We start from the raw sequence: 18,487 nt of genomic DNA on the forward strand, positions 1-18,487 counted from the left end.
AAGCTGGCTGCCCCTGTCATCTCAGTGCTGCTGCTGTCCCTGTGTGTCCCCTACATCATAGCAGCTGGCGTTGTACCTACCGTAGGTCAGTCGTGTTTGCGTGTGTGTGTGTGCGTGCGTGCGTGCGTGTGTGCGTGTGTGCGTTCGTGCTTGCTAATAACACTGGACCCCTCCTGGTGTATCAGGTGTGACTCCAGAGATGCAGATTCTGATACAGAGGAGGATCTACCCGTTCCTCCTGATGGTGGTGTCCATCATCGGCATCCTCTCCTTCCAGATACGACAGTTCAAACGCCTTTACGAACACATCAAGAACGACAAGTAACCACCCACCCTTATCTCCATATCTGGCCTGTTCATTCAGTGATAGTACAACCCTGGTCCTGGGGAGCTTCAGCGTATGCAGGGTTTTGTTTCGGCCAAGCACTACCACACCTGATTTAACTATTCAAGGTCTTTATCAGCTGCTGACACACAAACTTTGAAGTGACATGACTCTTATCTCCCCTGTTCCCTCTCTGCCTTTCCTGCAGGTACCTGGTTGGCCAGCGGCTTGTCAACTATGAACGCAAGGCGAGGGGAGCCAGCTCTGTCCCGCCCCCTAACCCTATCCCAGAGTAGTCATGTTTGTGTGAGGTCAAGGCTTTTGGAAATGACCCTTCTCGTGTTCTCCCTCCCTCTCTCGTTCTCTCAGTGGTGTTCATGCCTTGCTTTGGTTAAGTGCAACCTGAGAACTGTACATGTGTAAATACTTTGGACGCACTCTGTTGTCTGAAATGTAAAAGACTTGAATTAATGCAGTGACCATTGTACATCTTAAAGTGTATTTATGAAATCAAACTGACAGTTTGTGTCCTGTTGATTGTCATGTTATAAAATTGTACATTAAAACGTTTTTACATAATGGAGGTGGTGCGATAGCTTCTTCTTTTGGGATAAGTGGAGATTCCAGCAAATTTCCAAACTTCTCCTTTAGTATGTCAGGTATCTCATCTGTCAGCTCTCTGGTGGTTTTAGTTATGTTCCATCCTTCCTCTGAGGGGAACTGGGTGGTGATGAGTCTGGCCCATGTAGGTGAGCCTCCTGTTGGGCTTCAGGATGGAGCAGAGAGACTTACAGAAGATGGAGCTTGGGGAGCTCTGATGGTAGCCACATTTCTCTATGAAGTCTTCTGTGTCTTGTATCCAGAGTGACTTGTATAGCTCCGTCCAGAGCCCAGTTTCTCTTTTCATCTGGACACTCCAGAATGGGCATCTCTCCCTCCTGTCTGATCCTGTATACTCTGGGGTTCTACCTTATCGCCATGCGATGGCGTTTCTCATCTCCCGCTAGGATGGTGACATCGAATCCCATTTCTGACAAGTCGTTATTCTCAAAAGCAGAACCCTCGACGGCGGTGGTTAAAGATTTTATCATAGAGGTGTGGGAGTTCAAGTCGCACGCGCCCGCCGATGTGGATGGTGAGGTTCTCGAATGGGACCGTCATCAGGTGACAGCTGTGTGCACGCTAGAGAGCAGACACATTCCCACACTCTAATCAAACTTTAGACCTATTTGTTACGTATAGTTGATACAACAGGTGTAAGTAAACCAAGGACCAATAAATAACCAATTTGCCTTTATTTTCAATTGGAAAATACTCTTTGTGGTCATGGATGAAATCACTGTGGCTGTCCCATCTGTGAATCTGAAAGTGAAAAAACAAGTAAGTAATTTCTATGCATCATTCCTTTAAGGTGGTTTATGCATTCAAACAAGAGCATGTGACCTGGGGGTCCATTCAATCACAACTGAATAGTAACTGGTGGCCATATAGCAGTGTTGGGGAAACTGCTCTGAAAATATAGTTGACCAATTACATCACTGGAAGTTAATATATGCTAAACGTTAAACAGTTTACTTAACTAAAGCTGCTTATAAAAAAAGTGTTGACTCAACTTTTGTGGAAAATTATAATATAATCCCAAATGTCATAGAATACTAATTGCAAGAACAGATCACTCTGTAGTCAGAGGTTAACAGAATGTGTAATTTATCCTATTGAACACAAAACGATGTTTCAATTGAGAATTTGGCAGGTCGGATGCCTGAAAAAGAAAATAAGTTCTTGCCTACTTCACCCATATTTAAATTTAGCCAAAAAAGTTGTTTGTAGCTCCAGTAGTAAGCTACATGGCAAACAAGTAATGAACTACTGAAAACACTACACGTTTGAATTTAGTTCAACTATCACCAAGCTACTGCAAAATGTAGTTCACTTACGAGTTAAAATATATTTAGTTCACTACGTTCCCACAGTGCCATATAGTATTCATATTCAGCATTTTTTATCCCTTTTTCATGATAACCAATTGGTAGTTACAGTCTTGTCCTATCGCTGCTCCCGTATAGACCCGGGAGCAGCGAGCCTTAGGTGTCTCCAACTGTGAGTCTTGGACAACCATGGTTTGAACTGGGAAGTACGTACATACTGTATCAAAGCCTAGTGTGAAGACCCGGCCACTCAAATAAAATTGTATTAGTCACATGGGCCGAATACAACAGGTGTAGGTAGACCTTGCAGTGAAATGCTTACTTACAAGCCTCGAATAGTCTGGGTAGCCATTTGACTAGAGGTTCAGGAGTCTTATGGCTTGGGGGTAGAAGCTGTTAAGAAGCCTCTTGGACCTAGACTTGGCGCTCCGGCACCGCTTGCCGTGTAGTAGAAGGGAGAACAGTCCATGACTGGGGTGGCTGGAGTCTTTGACAATTTTCACTCAGAACGGCGGGGGTGATATTTACACCCTGGTGTGAAGTCACATGGGTGTGGTTTTCACATCCTAGTTTAAAGTTATGCCAGCAGCATACCACCCTGCATACCACTGCTGGCTTGCTTCTGAAGCTAAGCAGGGTTGGTTCTGGTCAGTCCGGATGGGAGACCAGATGCTGCTGGAAGTGGTGTTGGAGGGCCAGCAGGAGGCACGCTTTCCTCTGGTCTAAAAAAAAAAATCCAATACCCCAGGGGACAATGCCCTGTGTAGGGTGCCGTCTTTCGGATGGGACGTTAAACGGGTGTCTTGACTTTGAGGTCATTAAAGATCCCATGGCACTTATCGTAGGAGTGTTAACCCCGGTGTCCTGGCTAAATTCCCAATCTGTCCCTCAAACCATCACGATCACCTAATAATCCCGAGTTTACAATTGGCTCATTCATCCCCCTCCTCTCCCCGTAACTATGCCCCAGGTCATTGCTGCAAATGAGAACGTGTTCTCAGTCAACTTACCTGGTAAAACAACAAATAAATAAAGTCCGCCCCCCTCATAAATCAACGAGGTGTGAAAGAACGTTTGACATAAGCAACACTACAATAACCACTAATGTGTGTGGGAGTGTTGTTATAGTGTGTGTGCGCAGGGTCAGTGTAGATAGTCTGGGTACCATTAATTGACTATTTAACTGTCTGGCTATTTAGCAGTCTTATGGCTTGGGGGTGGAGTCTGTTGGTCCGAGAGCCGATGCTCCGGTACCGTTTGCTAAATGGTAGAAGAGTGAACAGTCTATGGTTTGGGTGTCGGGAGTCTTTGGCAATTTCAGGCCTTCCTATGAAACCGCCTGATAAAGAGGTCCTGGATGGCAGGGAGCTCGGCCCCAGTAATGTACTGGGCTATCCGTACCACCCTTTGTAGTGCTTTGCAGTCAAGGGCGGTGAATTTGCCATACCAAGTGGTGGTGCAGACAGTCAAGATGCTCATGAAGTAGCAGCTTTAGAACTTTGAGGATCCGAGGGCCCAGGCCAAATCTTTTCTGCCTCCTGAGGGGGAAGAGGTACTGGCCTTCCTTTTTCACGACTGTGCGGGTGGGTGTGGACCATGTTAAGTGCTTTGTTGTGACATGACTCATTAATGTTATGACATGCTATTTATCGAATAATGAACTGTGTTTAATTATGTGACTAAATTAAATCACCTAACTACTAACTCATTAGTAACTTCAGGCACCACGGGAAAAGTTTGTTTAATGAGTTACCGTTTCCCGAATGAACTCAAAAATATATCAGAATCTCAATATCATAGCAGTCAATAATTTCCTCATATTAGTGTCATTCTGAACATCTCATAATCCTTTAAATCTGCACAAACCCGGGTCTCACTAATCATTCCGTACCACACAAATTGAGTTGATTTATTTACTTACAAGCTAAATGATAACATAAGATACACAGTCTAGGTTATTGATTAGAACTTAATACAATGACAACAGGTCCTTAGCGGACCAACACAATATGACACGTGTTACACAAGGAGATTTAAATAAGGAGAGAGAAAGCAAGAGAGAAAAGCAACACTTGGATACATAGTACCTTGCCCCGAACTGCCGCTTTTATGGGTAAGAAGTGTAATGCATGTATTTACGTGAAGGTCTCTGTTGGATATCTTCGGATGGCCTGCTCTTTCGTCCTCAGGTGTAAGTCTCTGATTGTCCACAAGATGTCACAATGTCCTTTCTCTTAGTTGTCTGTTTCCTTGCACTCATTCTGTAAGTGGTCTTCTCGGGACAGCTAATCAGCCGTGTAGATGATTCCAGTGTGGGAATGAGAGCAGTGCAGACAAACGATGACTTGAAGAGAATAACCGGGTGGTCCTGCTTGAATTCACCTTCTTAGATACAGTACTTAAGACAGCTACTCAACCGTAACATTGATTGTTAACATAAATGTTCAATAATACTCCAACCGGAGAATTTCTTTGTCTTCAGAAAAGCAAAGGAACGGGAGCTACCTCTCATGTGAAATGCCCGTGACCAGTGCGTGACTACTGGCAGACCTCTGACTCATTCCCCTCTCATTCAGCCCCCCTTCATAGTAGAAGTGTCACGGCTGACTAGGTGTGTAGATAGGAATCAGGCGCAGAGAGGTCCAGGGGAAAGATGCACTTTAATGCGGCACCAAAAGTAAATGCCCAAACACGCAAACCACTGACCACTGACCAACCCAAAACAACGACACAAACGTGAAGATCAAAATAATCCCGCACAACAAAGGGGCGGGTTCCACACGCTAAATAGGGAAGCAAATCAAGCACACGCAAAATAGGAACAGGTGTAACTAATGAGACAAAACTAACCGAAAAGAAAAAGGGATCGGTGGCGGCTAGTAAGCCGGTGACGACGACCGCCGAGCACCACCCGAACAGGCGGGGGAGCCAACTTCGGCGGGAGTCGTGACAAGAAGCGTCTACTGTATCTTCAATAGGGGCTGAGTTGAAAATCGACCAACCTCAGATTTCCCACTTCCTGGTTGGATTCTTTCTCAGGATTTTGCCTGCCATATGAGTTCTGTTATACTCACAGACATCGTTCAAACAGTTTTAGAAACTTCAGAGTGTTTTCTATCAAAATATACTAATAATATGCATATATTAGCAACTGGGACTGAGGAGCAGGCAGTTTACTCTGGGAACCTCTGGGCACCTTATTCATCCAAGCTACTCAATACTGCCCCCAGCCATTAGAAGTTTAAGAGTTTCCTTTGTCTTCTTCAACCTCGTGTTGCGTTTCGAGGTCGTGACTAATCGTAGACCTTGACTGCAGCGCCTGGTCTTCTACTCTAGTATGTTAATTCTTAACTCACATGCTTTATACCCTCAGGTAAAAAGGGGCATTTCCGTCTTTATGACAAGCTCTCTGGGTTCCCTGGGGTGTCTTATTGTCACAAAAACATTCTCTTTAATCTGGATATTTTCTACACAAGGTAAAGTATCTAAACCTCATATACACATTATGAAAACTCTTCAAGTTACAATGTTTTCGTTATAAAGTCTTCATTTAACTTTTAATAACATTGTAAAATTAACATACATTTTCATATTCCATCCATCATTATTCCCACCCATTCAGATGATGAAATATATGTCCCAGAGTCCATTTATTTGATGTTTTACTTCAGGGTTGTAAACTCTTCAAAGACATTCCAGACATTCCAGACAAAGACATTCCAGACACCCAAACTAGGCACCATAAAAACGCCACCGTCAACTCTCTCCCCCTCTGCAGGAGAGATATCTCTGTAGAGCGGATCCACTGTAACCTGATCCTCATAGGCCAGCCATGACACCTAAGTGATGTGGATTCCAAGGAACTTGAAGCTCTCGACCCGCTCAACTACAGCCCTGTCGATGTGGATGGGGAAATGCTCTCCCCACTTTCTCCTATAGCTCACGATCAGCTCCTTGGTCTTACTGATGTTGAGGGAGAGGTTGTTGTACTGGCACCCCATTGCTAAGTCTCTGATCACTTCCATATAGGCTGTCTCATTGCCGTCTGTAAACAGGCCTACCATCATTGTGTCGTCAGCAAACTTGATGATGGTGATGGAGTTGTGCATGGCCATGCAGTCGTGGGTGAACAGGGAGTACAGGAGGGGGCTAAGCACACACCCCTGAGGGGCCCGTGTGTTGAGGTTCAGCGAGCCAGAGGTGTTGTTGCCTACCCTTACCACCTGGGACCGGCCCATTAGGAAGTCCAGGATCCAGTTGTAGAAGGAGAGGTTCAGTCCCATGGTGACATCCTGGAGCATCAGCAGGCGTGGAGTGGGTTGAAGCCCAGTTTGAGACAAAGTTGAAAGTAGCTTGGGCTTTGCTTGTAATCCCGTAGATCTGCTCAGTTCAGCCTTCATTGAGTAGACAACCTCCCCATGAAGGCCTTTATAGGATGATGGCATGTCTCTGAAGACGAATGTGAAAAGTGCATTTCAGGACATTATGTACAGTTGAAGTCGGAAGTTTACATACACTTAGGTTGTAGTCATTAAAACTCATTTTCAACCACTCCACAAATGTATTGTTAACAAACTATAGTTTTGGCAAGTCGGTTAGGACATCTACTTTGTGCATGACACAAGTAATTTTTCCAACAATTGTTACCAGACAGTTTTTTTCACTGTATCACAATTCTAGTGGGTCAGAAGTTTACATACACTAAGTTGACTGCCTTTAAACAGCTTGGAAAATTCCAGAAAATGATGTTATGGCTTTATAAGCTTCTGATATGCTAATTTACATAATTTGAGTCAATTGGAGGTGTACCTGTAGATATATTTCAAGGCCTACCTTCAAACTCAGTGCCTCTTTGCTTGACATCATGGAAAAATCAAAAGAAATCAGCCAAGTCCTCAGAAAAATAATTGTAGACCTCCACAGGTCTGGTTCATCCTTGGGAGCAATTTCCAAATGCCTGAAGGTACCACGTTCATCTGTACAAACAATAGTACGCAAGTATAACAGCAAAGGACCTTGTGAAGATGCGGGAGGAAACAGGCTCAAAAGTATATATATCCACAGTAAAACAAGTCCTATATCGACATAACCCACTCAGCAAAGAAGAAGCCACTGCTCCAAAACCACCATAAAGAAGCCAGACTACGGTTTGCAACTGCACATGGGGACAAAGATCGTACTTTTGGAGAAATGTCCTCTTGTCTGATGAAACAAAAATAGAACGTTTTGGCCACCATCCCAACCGTGAAGCACGGGGGTGGCAGCATCATATTGTGGGGGTGCTTTGCTGCAGGAGGGACTGGTGCACTTCATAAACTTGATGGTTTCATGAGGGAGGAAAATTATGTAGATATATTGAAGCAACATCTCAAGACATCAGTCAGGAGGTTAAAGCTTGGTCGCAAATGGGTCTTCCAAATGGACAATGACACCAAGCATACTTCTGAAGTTGTGTCAAAATGGCTTAAGGACAACAAAGTCAAGGTATTGGAGTGGCCATCACAACGCCCTGACCTCAATCCTATAGAAAATTTGTGGGCAGAACTGAAAAAGCGTGTGCGAGCAAGGAGACCTACAAACCTGACTCAGTTACGCCAGCTCTGTCAGGAGGAATGGGCCAAAATTCACCCAAGTTATTGTGGGAAGCTTGTGGAAGGCTACCCAAAACGTTTGACCCAAGTTAAACAATTTAAAGGCAATGCTACCAAATACTAATTGAGTGTAAACTTCTGACCCACTGGGAATGTGATGAAATAAATAAAACTGAAATAAATCATTATCTCTACTATTATTCTGACATTTCACATTCTTAAAATAAAGTGGTGATCCTAACTGACCTAAAACAGGGAATTTTACTAGGATTAAATGTCAGGAATTGTGAAAAACTGAGTTTAATTCCATGAATTTGGCTAAGGTGTACGTAAATGTCCGACTTCAACTGTAGGTAGGCTACATGGAGAAAGTGTTTACTTTTTGCAATAAAAAATCCAAAGTGTATTACAGTGAGTGAATCTGAAAAGAAAAGGTGGTACTCATGGCAGGTTCAGTAATGTTCTTGCCTGTAAAACACACATACAGGCACACACACACTTCTGCAGTCACTTAAATATAGATGCAACTACCATAAGAAGCAATTTAATCGAATGATATAGCCTACAATAAAATAAACATTTGTCGCTCTGTTGAAATCAAATCAATTGTTATTTGTCACATGCGCCGAATACAACAGGTGTAGTAGACCTTACAGTGAAATGCTTACTTACAAGCCCTTAACCAACAATGCAGTTTTAAGAAAAATAAGTGTTGAGTAAAAAATAAAAGTAACAAATAATTAAAGAGCAGCAGTAAATTAACAATAGCGAGGCTATATACAGGGGGTACCGGTACAGAGTAAATGTGTGGGGGCACCGGTTAGTCAAGGTAACTGAGGTAATATGTACTTGTAGGTAGAGTTAAAGTGACTATGCATAAATAGTAAACAGAGAGTAGCAGCATCGTAAAAGAGTGTGAGGGGGAGGGTGGACAATACAAATAGTCTGGGGTAGCAATTTGATTAGTGTGTTCAGGATTCTTATCGCTTGGGGTAGAAGCTGTTAAGAAGCGTTTTGGACCTAGACTTGGCGCTCCGGTATCGCTTGCCGTGCGGTAGCAGAGAGAACAGTCTATGACTGGGGTGGCTTGAGTCCTTGACCATTTTTAGGGCCTTCCTCTGACACCGCCTGGTATAGAGGTCCTGGATGGCAGGAAATTTAGCCCCAGAGAGGAACTGGGCCATACGCACTACCCTCTGTAGTGCCTTGAGGTCGGAGGCCGAGCAGTTGCCATACCAGGCAGTGATGCAACAAGTCAGGATGCTCTCGATGGTGCAGCTGTATAACTTTTTGAGGGTCTGAGGACCTATGCCAAATCTTTTCAGTCTCCTGAGGGGGAATAGGCTTTGACGTGCCCTCTTTATGACTGTCTTAGTGTGTTTGGACCACGATAGCTTGTTTTTGATGTGAACACCAAGGAACTTGAAGCTCTCAACCTGCTCCACTACAGCCCCACTTTAGGGGCAGGAAAACAACTAGTTGGCTGTCCAGGCCAGCTTTGCTGTTTGGACTGCACTTGCAAGTGTGGGACACTTGCGCACTCTACCGGGAGACGAAGGGAATTGCACATGGGAGTTTGGTACGTGACGTCACGCAAACACTCCCTTCGGTTTGGTGGAAGAGTAAAGATGGCGCCCACCCACGTATTGAGATGCTGTCAACGGGGCTTAGCTTGGATACCTGTGATTTTTATCGCCCTAGTCGTATGTTGGTCTTACTATGCGTACGTCGTAGAACTCTGCATTTGTAAGTATAAAAAAAATGCTTTTCACTGCGAGTGTCGTTGTGTTATGGTTGATATTTGTGCTAGCTAGCTAACGTTAGCTGGCCACAGGAAGTGAATGGAGCGACTGCTGCTAGATAACAAAGGCTTGGCTAGTTAGCTAGTTTGATCTTGCCAATGTAGCGCTATAACTAGCCAAATAATCTGTTTATGTAGCTACCCGTTAGCTAGCTAGCGAATTAAACTGTTCAATTTTAGCACTTCATTAAAAGCTATCATACATTGGTACAACGATAGCCTACCAACCTCCGTTATCTGTTATTCTGTCGACATCTTGCCAGATGTAGAGAATTGTTCACATTATTTTCTACCTGCAACAATGTACCTAAGTAAAAGACGAAGAAGCAAAGATAAAGAATGCTTATTATTTGTTTCAAGTGGGCGTGGCTTCCCTCTCCTTCCTCTGCATTGATGTCCAAGAACTGGACAGGTGAAAGCGTGCCAGGAATGCCAGAAAAATAATGTTGAAGGGCTCAATGTCCACAGGAATGTGTCTTGTTGTTGCTAGCTGCATACAGTATGTCTGACACCCACAACATACACCAGATGCAAACGTAACATTATTTTATCTCCTTCCCCCCTGCAGTCACCATCCCCAGCATAGCAGAAAAGAGTAAGTAGTGGCTATTGGATGGGATGGATTTCTACTGGTTGATTGGCTTTTACTGACATGGGCCCATTTGCTGCTCATTGGGATTGTTGCTCAAGGGCCATGGCTGAAGTTAGTTTTATTTACTCTGGCTGGACTGGGCTCAATTTGGACACACGTAAACACACATACACACTGTAGACACTACTAAATTGCGCCCTTACACTTGACCTATGCATGTGCAGATAGTCAAAATATGAATATCTGCTATGTTAAAGCCAGGTGTGAATGTGTCTCTGACTCTGTCTGTGTGTCTCTTACAGTCATCTACATGGTGTTCTTCCATCTGTCCTTCGTCATGTTTGTGTGGTCCTACTGGAAGACCATCTTCACCAGACCAGCCAACCCCTCCAAAGAGGTACCCTGCCTTTTTAGATACCTGCCCTGAAACATCTACAAGGCTGTAGCTCACAGCTTCACTGGATAGATGTCTATGAGTAGATTTATTCCAATGACACAGGTGGATGGACAATGTTGCTAAGGGACTAACTATAATTGAAGTTTTTTTCCTGTGTCTGTTTTGTTTATCTCTCCTCTCTCTCTGCCATCTTTCTCTCCTGTTAGTTCTGCCTGCCTAAGGCAGAGAAGGAGCAGTATGTGAAGGAGGAGAGACCAGAGTCGCAGCAGGAGATCCTGTGGAGGGCTGCCGCTAACCTGCCCCTCTACACACGCACCGGGGCTGGAGGTCTGTCTCTATCTGTCTTGTCTATCTATGTTTGTGTGTGTGTGTCTGTCTGTCTGTCTCTCTCCCAGTTGATTGATCCAGCCCTGGCCCGTTGAGTGTGTAGCTTATCAGTTGGTTTAATGTGTTGTGTACAGCGATCCGCTACTGTGACCGGTGTCAGGTGATTAAACCAGACCGCTGCCACCACTGTTCTGCCTGCGACATGTGAGTCTGCTATTTCCTGTCTCCTCTCCTCTCTCTTCCAGTCTTGCTTTTCCTGTTGAAAGGCCTGATTCTGATTTTTTTTTTTCATTCTTCTTCATTCACTCCTCTTCTCTCTTCTTCCATGTATTAGGTGTGTGCTGAAGATGGACCATCACTGCCCCTGGTATGTTGTCTGTTTCCTCACGTCCACAGTAGATCAAAGTATTCTAATGTTCTGAGGAAGTATGATCATAACTCAACTTACTTTTTGTCTCCTCTCTCTCTTTCTCTCTCTCCTTTCTCTCTCAGGGTGAACAACTGTGTGGGATTCTCCAACTACAAATTCTTTATTCTGTTCCTGTGCTACTCTCTGGTGTACTGTTTGTTCATTGCAGCCACCGTACTGCAGTATTTCATCAAGTTCTGGACAGTGAGTAATGGTCTCACATTCACTGCAGCCTGCATCTGTTCTGGCATCCACTGCTTTAGTCTTGTTATTCCCCACCCACCCATACATTCAATGCTGCAGATGTGGGTGTGTGTGCGTGCTTTTTCCCACATATAAGATACTGTAGCATTTCCTACACTGTGTGTGTGTGTGTGTGTGTGTGTGTGTGTGTTAAATGCTACTATTTGTGTTTGTTGTAACCGCTTGGATTGTCCCACATCCTGCTGCTTAACACTGTGGCCTCACAGCTGTACTGCTTCACTGTTATGCAGCTCCCTCTTTCTCTTTCTTTCTTTTGTCCCCCCCCCCGCCCGCCCGCCTTCCGCTCCTTGTTCTCTTAGTTCTTGGCCTCCCTCCCAGCTTTTCGCATTTTGCTCTCCCTCTGACCCCCCTCTTTTCCTCACACACATTATTATTGTTCTGTCTACCCCACTCTCTCTCTGTTCATTTCTACCATGTCCTCTTGTCCATGCCATCTCACCAGCCCTGACTCTGCCTGCTCCTCTGTCCTCTTTTAATACACTTTCTCTTTCTTCCACCTCGTTTTATTTCACTCCAGGTGACTCCTATATGATCCCTGAACCATTTTCCAACACTTCACCACCTCCCCCTCAATCTCTACCTTTCTCTCCCTCCGTCTGACCTCTCCTGGTGTCTAACAGTCTTGTCTCTGTTTGTACTAAAGCTTTGCCGGAGGAAATCGGCAGAGAACTGCCCCAAGGTAACCCAGCCTCCAGAGCCTTAGTGTAGCTGTTGCAGGGCATGAAGTGCACCTGTGGATGTTGTGTGATGGCGTTGTGTGTTTGCTGTGTTTTGTTGTGTTGACGTGGTTATCAAGGCGCCCTGCCTCTCTCCCGCTCTCTCACCCCCACCCCTCCCTCCATGTGGTTTTTGACATTGACTCTCCCTCTCTCTCTTTTTCTCTTCTCCTCTCCTCCCCAGAATGAGCTGCCAGACACTCACGCCAAATTCCATGTCTTGTTTCTCTTTTTTGTGGCGGCCATGTTCTGCATCAGCATTCTCTCCCTCTTCAGCTACCACCTGTGGCTCGTAGGGAAGAACCGGTCCACCATAGGTAACACACACAGTCCCACACGCACTCTTTTTTTAAGGGCTCCCAAGTGGCGCAGCGGTCTAAGGCACTGCATCTCAATGCTAGAGGTGTCACTACAGACCCTGGTTCGATTCCAGTATCACGTGATTGGAAGTCCCATAGGGCGGCACACAATTGGTCTAGCGTCGTCCCTGTTTGGCTGGGGTAGGCCGTCGTAAATAATCATTTGTTCTTAACTTTACTTGCTTAGTTAAGTAAATGTTAAAATATAAATAACTCACACAGTCCCGCAACACACACTCATTTGCTCCTCAGACACTCACCCCCTCACCCTCTACCCCCTCTCTCTTTCTCTCACTCCCCATCTATCCCCCTCTACCTCTCTCTACACCCCCCCCCCCCCCTCTCCCTCAGAGGCATTCAGGGCTCCAGTGTTCAGAACAGGTTCTGATAAGAACGGTTTCTCTCTGGGCTTTGGGAAGAACATCGCCCAGGTGTTTGGAGACAAGAGGAAGTTCTGGCTGCTACCCATCTTCACCAGGTTAGTGTGAGGGATGTCTCTAACCCAGAGTTCCAGTCTCTAACCCTTCCAGTTCCAGTCTCTAATCATACGGTGTGATGTGATACGGTGTGATGTGATACGGTGTGATGTGATACTGAGTCATGTGTTGTAATACTGTGTGATGTGTTGTGATACTGTGTGGTGTGGTGTGATACGGTGTGATGTGTTGTGATACTATGTGGTGTGGTGTGATACGGTGTGGTGTGTTGTTATACTGTGTGGTGTGGTGTGATATGGTGTGGTGTGATACGGTGTGGTGTGATACTGTGTGGTGTGATACGGTGTGATGTGATACGGTGTGATGTGATACTGTGTGGTGTGGTGTGGTGTGATACGGTGTGATGTGATACGGTGTGATGTGATACGGTGCGGTGTGATACGGTGTGATGTGATACTGAGTCGTGTGTTGTGATACTGAGTCGTGTGTTGTGATACTGAGTCGTGTGTTGTGATACTGAGTCGTGTGTTGTGATACTGAGTCGTGTGTTGTGATACTGAGTCGTGTGTTGTGATACTGAGTCGTGTGTTGTGATACTGAGTCGTGTGTTGTGATACTGAGTCGTGTGTTGTGATACTGAGTCGTGTGTTGTGATACTGAGTCGTGTGTTGTGATACTGAGTCGTGTGTTGTGATACTGAGTCGTGTGTTGTGATACTGAGTCGTGTGTTGTGATACGGTGTGATACTGAGTCGTGTGTTGTGATACGGTGTGATACTGAGTCGTGTGGTGTGATACGGTGTGATACTGAGTCGTGTGGTGTGATACTGAGTCGTGTGGTGTGATACTGAGTCGTGTGGTGTGATACTGAGTCGTGTGGTGTGATGTGATACTGAGTCATGTGATGTGATACAGTCAGGGTGATGGACTGACGTTCCCATCACGGCTTGTCAACATTGACCCAGAACAGCCCACAGTCAGCTTGCAACCAGAGGCCAATAAAAGGTAATAAAATATGATCAATAGTTCCATCAATGCCAACAAACGGCTGTCAGATTTAAGATTAAGCTGAAACCTGAGAACTTCTATTTGACATATCATCAAATATGATCTAAACATGTTCAGTAATGCATTATCAATCAGATGTTTTTAAATAGATTATTTTCTTCCCAGTATTGAAGACGTCCCGGCCAGTCCTCTCAGCGAGTCTCAGAACCATCTCCTTGGCAACGAGCAGCATGCCAACAACGTCACAGAACACCTGGAGAATGACAGTAGGTATCTGCTCACAATTGATCGGTAGGTTCTGCTCTGAATGGTATTGATGGTAGCTAATGGATAGTTTTGGTCATAAAGACATCTGACCTCTGTGTTACAGCTGGGAGTGAGACCATCACAATCATCATGGAGAGGGAGTCATAACAAGGTGAGCCAGCACAAGTTCTGCCCCTGACTACATCTGTCTTCTATGAGGCTAGATTTAATCAACTAAATGTATCTCTGTCTCTTCCCAGGAGAAGAAACCAGCCATCTAATATGATGCCTTAAGTATACCACCATTTTTTCTTTTTTTTGGCACCATGGAAACAGTCTCCCAACGCGTCCCTGTAGTTCCGAAAATGTCACACTCAGCATAACCATGGAAACGGACTCCTTTCACGCATCACCATAGATGTAGCCTTGTCTTTTAATCATCAGAAAGTTACACACACAACTATTTATGCAGTTGCACAGAAGAACCACGCACAGCCTACTGTAAGCATATTTTTATTTTAGTTGACTGTGGCCCGATTGTCCACCCAGGACTGTTAATGGATCTCAGCATCATTTGATGATGGCAGGAATAGTAATCAGTCTTCACACTTCAGAGTGGAGGAGAATGCCTGTGCCAAAAGCTGACAGACTGGGTGTTAAATGGACCAGGGCTGAGGAAGGACCTGGACTGGGAGAAGACGAAATCTGAGCTGGGAGGTACTGGGACATAATAATTTTGTACAGATTTTTCACCCAACGTTTATAAAATGGATGTTATGAAGCTGGAAGATATCACCAAGAAACCTAATTTTGTTTACAAATAATTTAGGGGTGTTTGTTTGTACTATCGATAGACGTTACAAAGGGTGCCTAAAAGACAACCTGGACTATACAAAGAAGACCCATTGGAGGGGATGCTGGACTGAACCAATTTTAAAGTGAAATGGGGGGTCTCCAACCGGGTTTTGATCATGTCATCACACAACATGGCGCATTTGCACTCTCAAGATTACATTTTATTATCCATCATGTTCTGCATTCTTCATGTCCAAAAACAGATTAAGAAAGGTGTGTCCTTGAGTGGGTGTGTGTGTAGTCAGATTTGTGAAGAGAGGGAAAGAGGGAGTGTCTGCATGAGTGTGTATGTAGGCAGATTTGTTAGGACAGAGAGAGAGAGTGTGTGTGTGTGCGTGCATGCAGGTGCTTGCTGTAGCTAACAACCTAGAAGGATCAGCTTCAGATGTTAGTTGATGGATGGATTGATAGTTTGGTTTACATTCATTCCCAAGCTGCTGAAGGGTGTCTTATGTGAGAGTATACAGTATAGCCTCAAGCTCCTCAACCAGTTCTAGCTCATGGTCAAGTTATTACACGTTGATCAATGATTATTTTTAACGCATCAGAGACTACAACCTTGAACATCACTTTTTACGAAGGCTGTGTCTGAAATTACACCCTATTTCTCCATATAGTGTACTTTTGACCAGAGCTGTGTAGGGTTTGTGGTTAAACTTGTTTGTTAAATGGGGAATAGGCTGTGATTTGAGATCAGCCCGAGGTCACCATTCATTGCCAAATAAAGGGCTGACCAATCAGCTGCTCTGACCTCTGAACTGGGAGTGTTTACAACACCAGATGCCATAGAATTAGAATCATAGACCATTGAATGGGAATGTCCATTTTAGTATTCTAGTCATTCTAGTTCTATGCTTGATACATCTCTGCTCTCACGTCATTGGCCTGTGTCATGGAAACCAAATTTAACTGCTTATCGTTGTGACTTGATGTTTTTAAGGTTTACCCATATGTGCCCAGTGCCTAACTGTTGAGGCTTGGCCACCCTGCGGTACTGATGCTGGCCAGCAGGTGGTGACACCTCTCAGCTGTCTAGCGACCTTCTGTTGTACAGTACTTGTTGTTCCTCCAAAACGAGGTGCCTCACAGTTTAGGTCTAAAGTGGACCAGTATGTATTATATGCAGTAAGATTCCCTGTGATGTGAAAGTGTTCGGGGCTCAGTTTGCGTGAACTGTGAGGTGGTGGTGTAGTGTGTCCATGTGTCAAAACAGCTGTGATTGGAAGGTGTCAGTGACGGGGGTGGACAGAATCTGTCAGTGACGGGGGTGGACAGAATCTGTCAGTGACGGGGGTGGACAGAATCTGTCAGTGACGGGGGTGGACAGAATCTGTCAGTGACGGGGGTGGACAGAATCTGTCAGTGACGGGGGTGGACAGAATCTGTCAGTGACGGGGGTGGACAGAATCTGTCAGTGACGGGGGTGGACAGAATCTGTCAGTGACGGGGGTGGACAGAATCTGTCAGTGACGGGGGTGGACAGAATCTGTCAGTGACGGGGGTGGACAGAATCTGTCAGTGACGGGGGTGGACAGAATCTGTCAGTGACGGGGGTGGACAGAATCTGTGGGGGGGGGGGCATATTTTCCTCAACTGGTTTTAGATAAATGGAAAAGCGTTTCAAAACTTTACAGTTTTATCCTCAGTTGAAGTCAAAAGTGAAGACAACCGTTATAAAGGTAGTGATATAGGACATTTCCCGTAGATTACTCCTGGCCATAGCAATGTACAAGTTTACAGACCAGAGGTGTGGGTTAAGATAGTTGTAGGCATAGGGGTGTGTGTCATTGCATATTGTGGTTTAAGTTCTGAATGTAATAAGGAGGGATAATGATGATATTTTCTACAGTTATGGAACCCCTACCTCTAGGTTCTTGTGTAATTCTGGAACGATTGGATAGGTATAAGCAATATGGTGAAAAGCTACCACCATATTGCTTATACCTATCCAGTCCTTTGCATCTCGACAAGTGCTCTTGGTTGAGTGGCAAGGGATCCAATTTGGAATGAGGCCTTTTGAACCTCCTCTAGTTGTTCTTTCATTCTAGTTTGAACTCCTGACCCCGGCGATGGTCATTGTTTGTTTAGCTCCTCCCTCATAAACCAATGAACCCGAGACAGGATTATTTCACTCAGAATGGTGACCTTGGTTATACTGAGGTAAAGTTGCTACCGGACAAGGTTTATAAATTCACTCTGCTGGAACTCTGAATAGTTATCCCTGTGTTCTACACTTTGTGTTCTAGAACCCATAATTAAAATGCTGTTTCTTTTCATATGGTCACTATTTTTTCTACCTAATAGATTTACTTACAGCTACACTCTGAACTACTTGACCCAGAGACTAAGAACTCGTTGTTTGACATTAATTGGAGTGCTCTGTTTTAATTCTGGGAGAATACACTTCATTAAACATACGTGGCCTTTACATTAGATTTTGATCAAAGTCTGTGTAAATAACATGCGGCTCATCAGCATGGAGCTCAGCTGGAAATGTGTTTATGGGGATAGATGGGAGGTTGTGGTGTTAAAACAGCCATATTATTTATACAACTAGATCCATTTAGTTTGACCCTACAAGACTCCATCAACTGTTCCCACCATTATACCTGAATCCACAATAATGACTCCTGTCAAAACGGAAGAAGATTCGGATCATTCTTGTCATATTTTAGGGGGGTTGATTTGACTAACCCACACCCATGTGTCTTCTGCATGTACAGTGCAGATGTATTTGTACTCTGCTTATTGCAAGCTTTGACCTATCATTTTTTTCAATGTCATGTTTTACAAAGTGTACTGTGTGTAATATATATATATATATATTGATAATGTAAAAAAAAAAAAAAAAAAAGGTGTCAGCCTATCTATTTTTCTTGTCTGATTTTAATTTTTCCTGTTCCTATTTTGTGAATGAAGTACATGCCTCTATAAACTATTAACGTGAAAAAAATAACAATAAATGTTTTTTAAAACCTGCAGGCTGTGCCTCCATTATCTTTTGGAAAGTCACAATTTACAGTGCATTTGGAAAGTATTCAGACCCTTTTCTACATTCTGTTACTTCACAGCCTTATTCTAAAATGAATTAACCATTTTTTCCCCCTCATCAATTTACACTCAATACACAGTAATGTCAACGTGAAAACAAGTTTGTAGAAATTTTTGCACATAACTATAAAATAAATACCTTATTTACATAAGGAATCAGACCCTTTGCTGTGAGACTTAAC

The 18,487-nt window shown here is 44.2% G+C and overlaps 1 protein-coding gene and 1 pseudogene across 3 annotated transcripts; one reads left to right on the top strand and one right to left on the bottom strand.

Annotated features, from left to right (window-relative positions):
* Nucleotides 1–865: 865 nt before the first annotated feature.
* LOC110536577 lies at nucleotides 866–6,536 on the bottom strand (annotated as a pseudogene).
* A 2,902-nt stretch (nucleotides 6,537–9,438) lies between these two features.
* Nucleotides 9,439–18,233, top strand: LOC110535439 (palmitoyltransferase ZDHHC20). Of its 3 annotated transcripts, none has more exons than XM_036935125.1 (14): nucleotides 9,439–9,590; nucleotides 10,214–10,240; nucleotides 10,540–10,634; nucleotides 10,841–10,961; nucleotides 11,096–11,165; nucleotides 11,296–11,328; nucleotides 11,454–11,574; nucleotides 12,278–12,313; nucleotides 12,535–12,667; nucleotides 13,061–13,187; nucleotides 14,061–14,150; nucleotides 14,319–14,444; nucleotides 14,524–14,571; nucleotides 14,660–18,233. In XM_036935125.1, exons 1-13 carry the CDS (start codon nucleotides 9,473–9,475, stop codon nucleotides 14,531–14,533), a joined length of 1,107 nt encoding a protein of 368 aa, XP_036791020.1. In that variant the 5' UTR covers nucleotides 9,439–9,472; the 3' UTR covers nucleotides 14,534–14,571; nucleotides 14,660–18,233. The 3 variants fall into 3 exon arrangements, with proteins under 3 accessions (XP_036791020.1, XP_036791019.1, XP_036791021.1); XM_036935124.1 differs by having other exon boundaries at nucleotides 14,319–14,419; XM_036935126.1 differs by lacking the exon at nucleotides 12,278–12,313 and having other exon boundaries at nucleotides 14,319–14,419.
* The last annotated feature ends 254 nt before the right edge of the window (nucleotides 18,234–18,487 follow it).

The sequence above is a fragment of the Oncorhynchus mykiss genome, chromosome 11 (assembly GCF_013265735.2).
Source record: "Oncorhynchus mykiss isolate Arlee chromosome 11, USDA_OmykA_1.1, whole genome shotgun sequence".
NCBI classification, from domain to species: domain Eukaryota; kingdom Metazoa; phylum Chordata; class Actinopteri; order Salmoniformes; family Salmonidae; genus Oncorhynchus; species Oncorhynchus mykiss.

What these genes read in the sequence shown, in the direction of transcription:
- LOC110535439 (XM_036935124.1), top strand. Translation starts at nt 9,473, where the DNA reads ATGGCGCCCACCCACGTATTGAGATGCTGTCAACGGGGCTTAGCTTGG. An exon ending in ATGGACCATCACTGCCCCTG is followed by an intron (nt 11,329 to 11,453) that starts GTATGTTGTCTG and finishes TTTCTCTCTCAG; the next exon opens with GGTGAACAACTGTGTGGGAT. An exon ending in AGAACACCTGGAGAATGACA is followed by an intron (nt 14,420 to 14,523) that starts GTAGGTATCTGC and finishes TCTGTGTTACAG; the next exon opens with CTGGGAGTGAGACCATCACA.